The 10,000-nt window shown below is 37.6% G+C and overlaps 1 protein-coding gene across 23 annotated transcripts in view; it reads right to left on the bottom strand.

Annotated features, from left to right (window-relative positions):
* The window catches only part of nAChRalpha6 (nicotinic acetylcholine receptor alpha6), a 336,668-nt gene that overhangs the window by 24,749 nt on the left and 301,919 nt on the right, over positions 1–10,000 (bottom strand). For 11 of the 23 annotated variants that reach the window (XM_086545888.1, XM_086545886.1, XM_086545894.1 and 8 more), the window contains exon 10: positions 6,758–6,874. In XM_086545888.1, the coding sequence (XP_086402014.1) occupies positions 6,758–6,874 (117 nt within the window). Of the gene's footprint in view, positions 1–3,593; positions 3,606–6,745; positions 6,875–10,000 lie in introns of all 23 variants that reach the window. The other 12 variants (XM_086545879.1, XM_086545874.1, XM_086545884.1 and 9 more) reach the window with 2 other exon arrangements.

A 10,000-nucleotide genomic window follows, 5' to 3' on the forward strand; every position in this document is an offset into this window, starting at 1 on the left:
CTACAGGCCATCTATAACCACTTCGACGATGTATATACCTCAATAATAATGATAAAAAATCATAGTAAACTGCATTACTCAGGAATGCGTACCACACGCATCTACGGCTGCCCAGTATGCTATGAAATCCTACACTTGCGAACGATCATACAGGGAGAAATGATAGAGGCTTCTAGGGTGAAAACTATGCAAGCTTGATACACACTCAAACACTCCAAGCACCGGGGATTTCAGGTCAAGAAGAAATCCGGTTGACATAATCTCCGTTTGAGAGGATTTCGGATTTGTAAACAAGAAGACCAATCCTTGAAGCAGCGGTCCGGTGTTCGAAGGTTGAAGTGTTTAGGTTTTGGTCTCGCCATATTACATGCAACACCGGGGTCAAGTCATCTAATGATCTTTCCACTAATTCTACTGACTAAAGTGTGCGTGTCAACGATTGTGGAATCTTATTTGTGCTTGAATGTGAAGCGTTTGTTCCTCTGTGTGTTTTTCTGTTGGCGTTTCCGTGTGTATGGAAGTTGCGTGTAATATTGTGTGTGCATATGCTTGTGTTTGTCTTAGTCTGCATGTATATGTTTGTGAATATATCATTAAACGCATGTTTTCATCTCGTTATACATATGACTGGAATGCTGATCGATATTTTTGTATGAAAAACTATGACATTCATGGAAAAAAGTGTGAATAACGCTGAGATCATGCTTCCGTTCAAGCAACCACATAGAGTGGACGCAGATAGCAAAGAATGTGAGTCCTCAAATGCGGCATGTTGGCATGTGGTTCCAAAGTGTTCAAAACCACCGATAAAAAATAACATTTCAAGCAAACATACGCAAATAGTAAAGCTCATTTCTGCAGTTTATCTTTAAGGTGGCTTTAGGTAGTAATTTTATGCCATAGTTGACCGATCCCTTTTTTTTAAAGGGGGGGGGGGATATAGTTGCGACCTCACGTTTGTATAACCGAAAAAAATACAAAACTGCATCTTTTAGGTAGTTGATAAGAAACTTTGATCATTTGGTGCTCTGAACCCTGTATATGCATGATAAAGTCGGGCATTGCTTTTCATATTGGGCTTCTTAAAGATCTCATAGTGTATAAGAAATATCTATCTTGATTTGACCTTTTAAATCGCTTACGAACAAGAGAAAAAGCTGGTTAAGAGGTGGCAGCTGATCAACAGGTGTCGGCCATAGCATAAAAGTACCTCCCACAGCAGGGCTTTTGTGCATGTGCGTGTGTGTGTGTGTGTGTGTGTGTGTGTGTGTGTGTGTGTGTGTGTGTGTGTGTGTGTGTGTGTGTGTGTGTGTGTGTGTGTGAGTGAGTGCGTGTGTTTGTGTGGTTTTGTGTGTATGTTTGTGCGTGTTTGTGTGTGTATGTGTAATAAACTACATTGCTACCTAGCGTGTCAGTCCTGTGCAATCTCAAATGGCAATATTGACAGCTGCCCAAAGACAAGAAAAGGAGTTAAGTGAGGATATACTCTCTCTCTCTCTTTCTCTCTCTCTCTCTAAACTGCGTTTGTTTAATCTGGCAAGTGTATATTCTAAGAGAAGAAAAAAAAGAAAAGGTCTGACTTCATGAAACAGGAATTACAAACATTAAACGAACTCGATGTATGAGAAAGGCTGCATTGCCATTTTTGCCAACTGAGGTAGTGTCATCTCAAAAAAGTGCAGTACAGAGGGGGCGCTGCAGTTACGATCAATATAAATAAGGTAAATGTCTTGAAGTTTTAAGATGGAATGCACAAGTACAGTATGTATATAGCCTATGCTCCTTGGCCTCTCAGTGGACGTTATGTGAAGCAATAACACAAAAAAGAATAACTATGGTATATATATATATATGTGTGTATATATATATATCTCTTATGGACATTGGCACAAAAACGCTTACCTCCAAGGGGTACTGTCCACACCGAAGTTCCGGTGAGAGGCATTTTGTAAACAGAGGGTCCGTTAACTTGGTGAAAATGAGTGTTTTTTTTTTTTTTTTTTTTTTTTTCTTAAGATGACAAAATCGTTGATTTAACTGATCTGAACTTTCGGCAAATGTTAATCATGTATTTATCACATATTGCAGAGTTTCACATAAAGAGAAAACTTAAGTCATGGAAAAGTAGATTTCATGAACATCATTAAAATTATGTTAGTGTAATCGTGTTGGCGATTGGGAATATTACATGCTCTTGATTGCTAGGTGTCATTAGTACATATGCTTGTGTTTGTACTGGCCTGTTTGCTTATGTTTATGTACACATTATCAACGCATCTTTTCATCTCGTTATACATATGACTGGAATGCTGATCGATATTTTTGTATGAAAAACTATGACATTCATGAAAAAGGTGTGAATAACGCTGAAATCATGCTTCCGTTCAAGCAACCACACAGAGTGGACGCAATTGCATGGCAAATAATTATGAGTCCTCAAATGCGGCATTTTGGCATGTGGTTCCAAAGTGTTCAAATCCACCGATGAAAATGACATTTCAAGCAATCATACGCAAATGGTAAAGCTCATTTCTGCAGGTTACCTTCAAGGTGGCTTTAGGTAGTAATTTTATGCCATAGTTGACCGATGTTTGAATGAACATAGTAGCGACCTCACGTTTGTGTAAACCGCTGGCCAAGACACGGGTAATACATTATAATTTCAGGGGGTATATAGAATATTTGAAGCTATTTTGGTGCTCTGAACCCTGCTTATGCATGGAAAAGTCGGGCTTTGTTTTCCTTTTTTTTTAAAGGACCCTTTTGTGTATAGTAGTATCTTGGTATGACCTCTTAAACTGCTTCCTAACAGGAGTAAAAGCTGGTTAAGAGGTGGAAGCTGATCAACAGGTGTCGGCCATAGCATAAAAGTACCCCCCACACCAGGGCTTTTGCGTGTGCGTGTGTGTGTGTGTGTGTGTGTCCGTGCGTGCGTGTGTGTGTGTGTGTGTGTGTGTGTGTGTGTGTGTGTGTGTGTGTGTGTGTGTGTGTGTGTGTGCGTGTGTGTGTGTGTGTCCGTGCGTGTGTGTGTGTGTGTTTGTGTGTGTGTGTGTGTGTGATTAACTACGATGCTACCTAGCGTGTCAGTCCTGTGCAATCTCAAATGGCAATATTGACAGCTGCCCAAAGACAAAAAAAGGAGTTAAGTGAGGATATTCTCTCTCTCTTTCTCTCTCTTTTTCTTTCTCTCTCTCTCTAAGCTGCGTTTGTTTTGATCTGTCGAGTGTATATGCTAAAAGAAGTAAAAAAAAAAAGAAAAAAAAGAAAAGGTCTGACTTCATGAAACAGGAATTACAAACATTAAACGAACTCGATGTATGAGAAAGGCTGCATTGCCATTTTTGCCAACTGAGGTAGTGTCATCTCAAAAAAGTGCAGTACAGAGGGGGCGCTGCAGTTACGATCAATATAAATAAGGTAAATGTCTTGAAGTTTTAAGATGGAATGCACAAGTACAGTATGTATATAGCCTATGCTCCTTGGCCTCTCAGTGGACGTTATGTGAAGCAATAACACAAAAAAGAATAACTATGGTATATATATATATAATGTATATATATATATCTTATGGACATTGGCACAAAAACGCTTACCTCCAAGGGGTACTGTCCACACCGAAGTTCCGGTGAGAGGCATTTTGTAAACAGAGGGTCCGTTAACTTGGTGAAAATGAGTGTTTTTTTTTAAGATGACAAAATTCGTTGATTTAATTGGTTTGAACTTTCGGCAATTGTTAATCATGTATTTATCATATATTTACAGAGTTTCACATAATGAGGAAACTTAGTTAAGAAAAAAGAAATTTCATCAGAACTTTAAAATGATTTGAGTAAGTGTAAAGCTTAACTGATGGAGATTCAGAATACTTAATTTAGAAATGTTCTTAGGGTATAGCTAATGTACTGTATCCGAGGAAGACAAAATGCAGAATTTAGGATATCATTAAGGTATGAAATGTGTTGTATCCAAAGATAACTAACAAGGTGCATTATTTTATATTCCTTGATGTGTACCTACATATGTAAGATGACTGTTTAATTCATCTCGACAAAAGACCCTGAAATGTATGACTTTAGACCCGAAGCTCCAAAGTTCAATGGATGTACAAATTTACAGATCTGACTACGATACGCAGGTAAATTGAAAGGGGTTTCTTCTGGCTACGGAATAAGTGGCACCGATTCATACCAGCTTAAACTACAGTGAGATAATAAAAGAGTCAGTATCGGTAATTATTATTATTGCCATTACTCTTCTATATCAAGGTTTTAAGGTTTATTACCGTCATAGGAGAATCAAGTTCTACCTAAAAAGCAATTCTACTTTGCACCGGAGTAAATCAATATTGGACAGCTGTCTTTAGTCACGTGTCGATTTGAGATTATCCTTCTTTTTTTTACAAAAAGAAATCATCTAGATATAGATATATCTTTAACTTTACTATTATATGTATAATGATACCATTAGAACCAACAAAAATGAATAAAGTATATATATACACACAGTCTAGCGTCTCCCACACATCAGTCTATAATTTTTTGTGCCTAAGCTACGCAGTCATGTTTGAAATGGGGTTGACAAGACTAAATATTTGTATGAAGATTCAAAAGCTGAACATGCTCAAATTTCCAGAGATTCTGCACTCGCTCATGCTCGATGCTGTATACATTATCGCGCTTCTCATTCTCCAAGGTGTGTTATAAAGTGAATGCAAGTCATCATAAGTAAGGCAAAAATTTGAGAAATGAAAATAATGATTAAATGATAACAAAGAAAAATGAAAAAATGAGTAAAAAAAACAAGAAAAAAAGGAGAAAAAAAAACACATCTTCGGTCTAAGAGTCTGCAAATCCTCATTGGGAATTGGCTGTCAGACCCGAAGCATCGAATGTGCATTTGTGAGCTGACTTCTTATGAATATATATATTTTTTTTCTTCTTTTTTGTTCTTTTTTCTTGCATTGTCATAAGATAAAACTGATCTGAACAGCAACTGAGTCTCGGTGGCCTAACAAGAAGCATCAAATGAACAAAAAAGGAGACAGAATTAGTCAGATGACGAAACGCGGCCTCTTGAGCCTTTGGAATTTGAAGAGCGATCTCGACTCCTAAGAAAGGAAGGCCTATCCTATGCTAGAGCGCCTCTGTTGCATCGAGGGGGGGGGCAACCCCTCCTCCCCCGCCCTTTAGGACCGAACCCTTGGTAACTGCAGCGTCCCGGGTCCTTCCCACCCCCACCCCCCCTTCCCCTCCACCCCCATTGCCTCCCCTGCTTCTCAAAGTCATCCTACATGGCCTTTGTGTTCACTGGCTCCCTACTGTACAAAGGGGCAGAGCAGGTGAAGCCTATTCCTAAAGAGATAACCTTTTCTTAAAAAGTTCCTCTCCTGTGTGAGTCCCTCACCACTTAGTCACATTCATCTTCTAAGAGCGACTATTTTGATATCTCACTAAATGAAATCAATAATAAAAATAATAATAATTATGATAATAATAACAATAATAATAATAATAAATGTTGATAATAATGATGACAATAAAGGTAATCATAGTAACAATGACAATAATGATAAATAACAAAATATGTAAAAATAAGGCGAAAAAGTATATAGTCGCGCCCTCACACTAACGTTCTGCCAGCCTTGATGACTCTAAAGCATGCACGCAGGAAAAAAGAAATGCATTTTGTCTAGCATGTCTAACAGTTAACTAACAACACACATTCTCCTATCTTCTTCCAGGTATCGACCCTACGTTTCAGAGTTCAGAGGAGTTTTAGAATGTCCTTATTGCAATAGATGTATATATTTTTATTTTGTTTTTTGTCATTACTATTTTTTTTTTTTTTTAAGCTGCGTAGTGAACCTATCCATGATTTTTTTTTTTCATATTTAGAGGTGGTACTAAAACTCAAGATGAGCTAAAGATAGTTTTAGTATTTTTATATATATCTTTTTTTTATTATTACTGTTATGCTATTTCTTTTTTATATATAAGTTGAGCGATATAGAAAAAAATATAATTATGAATATACTTTAATCGTCATCATCATGGTGATGATCACGTTTATAATGGATCTTCCTCAGTCCTCCCATGATCAGTTTATTATCATTACTGATGTTTATTATCATTTTAGTGATACGTGTCTATTTGAAGAGAAAAAAAATGCTTCCTACAAATCCTATGTTTTTGGTGAGAAATCTCTTTGGAATTTATTTCAGTCAAAAACAACGAAATTCCTAATGATGCCTTGTCCTCTAGGGAATATGTGAGGGTAATATCACCCTTTCAGTGTAAGAAATAGTGTTTCTCCTTAAAGAAATTCCCCCTTTGTGATCCACACACTCTGTGAATGGCGGCCCTAAATGACATTTCCCTTCGAACGGAACCTTTTTGATTATCATCTTTATACTTTAGACTATCCCCTCTTTCCACGATGAAAAGTTCTCGGGCAGTGTATAAACTCTTGATTTTCTAACCTAGATAATCAGTTTGAAAATACCTTATACCCTTCTACCCCCACCCACCCCTTCCTCTCCCCTCCCCATCTCTTTCTCCATCTCTCTCTCTCTCTCTCTCTCTCCCTCTCTCCCTCTCCCTCTTCCCGAAGTCTAAGTTCCACCGATGGCTTCTGCTCATTCCATACCTACCACTTCTACTTGTGGATCGGGGAGGGGAAAAAGGAGGGAAGTTTAATCCTTTTTCTTTCTTTCTTTTAATGTTTGGACTTAAAAGCAAGGGCTTACATCTGGTCGTACCTTCATCCCCAGCTCTTTCATCTTGTTTGTCATCATGATGCTTTTTCGGGTAATCTTCTCTCCCGGCCGGTTTATGCGCAGGACCCACGGTAACCACTGTAGAAACACGCTTTTCACCTGTTGTCAGGAGGAGAAGAGAGGGAAGAACAAACAGGTTAGTGTTGGAAATCTGTGGGAAAACGTACCTTCATTCTTTCTATGTTTTTTTTTTCTATAAAAATAAGCTTTCTTTTCTTTCTCTCTCCTTCATTTTTTTTTTATCCATTCTTGTAAAAGAAAAAAAAAATCCCCCACTTAGTCATGGTTTAACTGTATGTGCTTGTGTGTATGTGTGTGCATGCGCGCGGTGCGTGGGTGTCGAGGGGGTGTTGGACGGGTGTGTCAATGCGTGTATGTATAGGGCGTTTCTAGGGGGGTGGGGGGAGAGAACAGAAGTCGCGTCGGAGGAAACACAAATGAATGACTGGCGACGGAGAAGGGACGTAAGATTTCGTGAAGGTGGAGGTGGAAGGGGTTTTTAGACGCGCCCGCGAAGAACTAGAACAAGGTTGCGTCGCGTCGCTGAAGGTTGGTTGGGTCGCATGCCTGAGTACTGGTCTGTCTGTGGATGGTTGAGGCGGGACAGTCCTGGAATGGGGATTCTGGTTAATGACAAGCGGTATATATACATATGGATATCTCTCTCTCGCTCTCTCTCTCTCTCGCTCTCTCTCTCTCTCTCTCTCTCTCTCTCTCTCTCTCTCTCTCTCTCTCTCTCTCTCTCTCTCTCTCTCTCTCTTTCAAGATATAGTGTCATTCTAGCTTTATTTTACGAAGAAAGGTATGCATAACCTCGCTGTTATTATTTTTGTTTTGTTTTCTTGTTTTTTTCACGATATGATGGAATACGAAGAATATGAGATACTGAAATATATTACAGCTATTTACTCCTGATTGCAATTCGCAACTTTGGAAATATTGATATGGTAAATGAAGTTTCTTTATGGGCTTCTTTTCTAGGTGTGAGTGAGGAAAAAAATTGAGGCTGGATATTCAATGTCTGTGTGAGCTTTGCTAATTGAGGCGATTTTTCTAATGAGCAACTATCCCTTTTTCCAAAAAGAATTTAATTTTTCGCTTTCTTGAGAGTTCTTAGTGATATTTCGATTATCATATTTATTCAGATGTTTCCACGTATCTTCAATGCTGTGTTATGCTGTTGTTGTTTTTAGTTTGCGTCATTAAATTTTTGATTGAGTCTATAAAGGTAATCCCTTACCATTTACCAGGCCACTTATATAACTGTCTCTTAATTCGAGATATGCAAATGCAAGCATGGTAGGAGATAATGGAAATTGCAAGGCGTTACTACACGGCAAGAAGACTGACTGAAGGAGGATGCGTATCAAGTACATACTATCGTGAAGCTATCCTTTCTGTAATCAGACACCCAGAAGTAAAGATAAAAGAAAATATCGAGCCTACACGCAAAAATCATATCAATTAAGGAGACTTTTGATTAATCCTTTCTTTCCGTCCTCCTACCTACACCCTTCCCTTTGCTTAAAGCTTGAGCATCTACATAAACCAAAACAATAACCAAAAACAACAAGAAGATCAAGAACATACCCATATCGAATGCCACTGTTACGAGAGGAAACAGAAGGTTCAACCAGCTTTAAGTTAAGACCAACCAAGAAAGCGTTACCATCACTACTGACTATGCACCCTATGCTTCCTTCCCCACCTTCCTCTTTCATTCCCCACCTCCCTTCCTCCTTCCCCAACACAATCCTTCCCTCCCCCCCCCTCCTCCTTCCCCTCCCCCCTTCCTTCCCCACCACCCTTCATCATACCCTACCTTCCCTCTTTCTTCCCCAACTCCCTCCTTCCTTCCCCACCACCCTTCATCATAACCTACCTTCCCTTTTCCTTCCCCACCTCCCTCCATCCTTCCCCATCTTCTTCCCTCCTTCTTTTCCCACTTCCCTCCATCCTTCCCCACCTCCCTCCATCCTTCCTTTCCCACCACCCTCCCTCCCCACCTCAATCCTTCTTTCCCTCAGCTCCCTCCTTCCCTCCCCAGCTCCCTTCCTTCTTCCCCACCTCCCTCTTTCCTTCCTCATCTCCCCCCACCCTCCTTCCCCATCTCCCTACTTTCCTCTCTACCTCCTTCCATCCCTCCCCACCTCCCTCCTTCCTTCCCCAAGCCTCCTCCTTTCACTGTCGTCTCCTTTGTCCTCGTCATTTGCCAATTATCATCTAGTAAATGTTGAATTTGAATGATTTGTAATTAGAAACATCAATTTAATCAACATCATCATTTATTAAGCCTCATTATAACCAGCATTGTTATTGACATCGTTAATGTTGTTTGTACAACTATTTTCATCATTACTATTATCTTTGTTATTATCATTATCATAATTTCTATCGCTATCGCTGTTATCACTCAAATAACTTTAAGGAATACGCTCATTACAGACCGGATTAAAGGCTTTAGTCGTTATAATTAATTTCATCATCATTATCATAATCATCATTGTTAATATTGTTATTGTAATCAATTTTTCGCTATTTTTTATTATCATTATTATTATCATTATCATTGTTATTACAATTGTTATTACAATTGTTATTACTAATTTTATTATTATCATAATTATCATTATTATACTCTTAATTAATGATTATCATTATCACCATTAACATTATTATTAGCATTACTATTACCATTAGTATCATTACTATTATTAATATCATTACTGTCATCATAATCAATATCATTATTACTATCCTTATCAACATTACTATTATCATTAATTAACATCATTATTATTGTTAGCATTATCTTTATTTGTTTTTATTATAAATACTATTATCAGCATTATCGTTGATGCCATTATTTTCATTATTTCTACTACAATCATCATTATTATTATTGCTATCATTACTATTGTTATCATCATTACTATTATTAGTATAATAGGAATAATAATGATAAAATCTATGATTATCATTGTTGAGTACTATCATTATCATTACAATTATTATTATAATTTTATCATTATCATCTTTATTATTGTTACTATTATTATAATTATCATTATCATTAACCTCACTATCATTTCCATTAGCCTTACCATTATTATTATTATCGTCATAATTACTGTATTTATCATTATCATAATTATCATCATTAATATGAATAATGTTATGATTAATGTTATCATTAATATTATTATCGTTATCATTATTGTTATC

The sequence above is a fragment of the Penaeus japonicus genome, unplaced genomic scaffold, assembly GCF_977035675.1.
Source record: "Penaeus japonicus unplaced genomic scaffold, GWHDUDI00000001_assembly GWHDUDI00000017, whole genome shotgun sequence".
In the NCBI taxonomy this organism is placed as follows: Eukaryota; Metazoa; Arthropoda; class Malacostraca; order Decapoda; family Penaeidae; genus Penaeus; species Penaeus japonicus.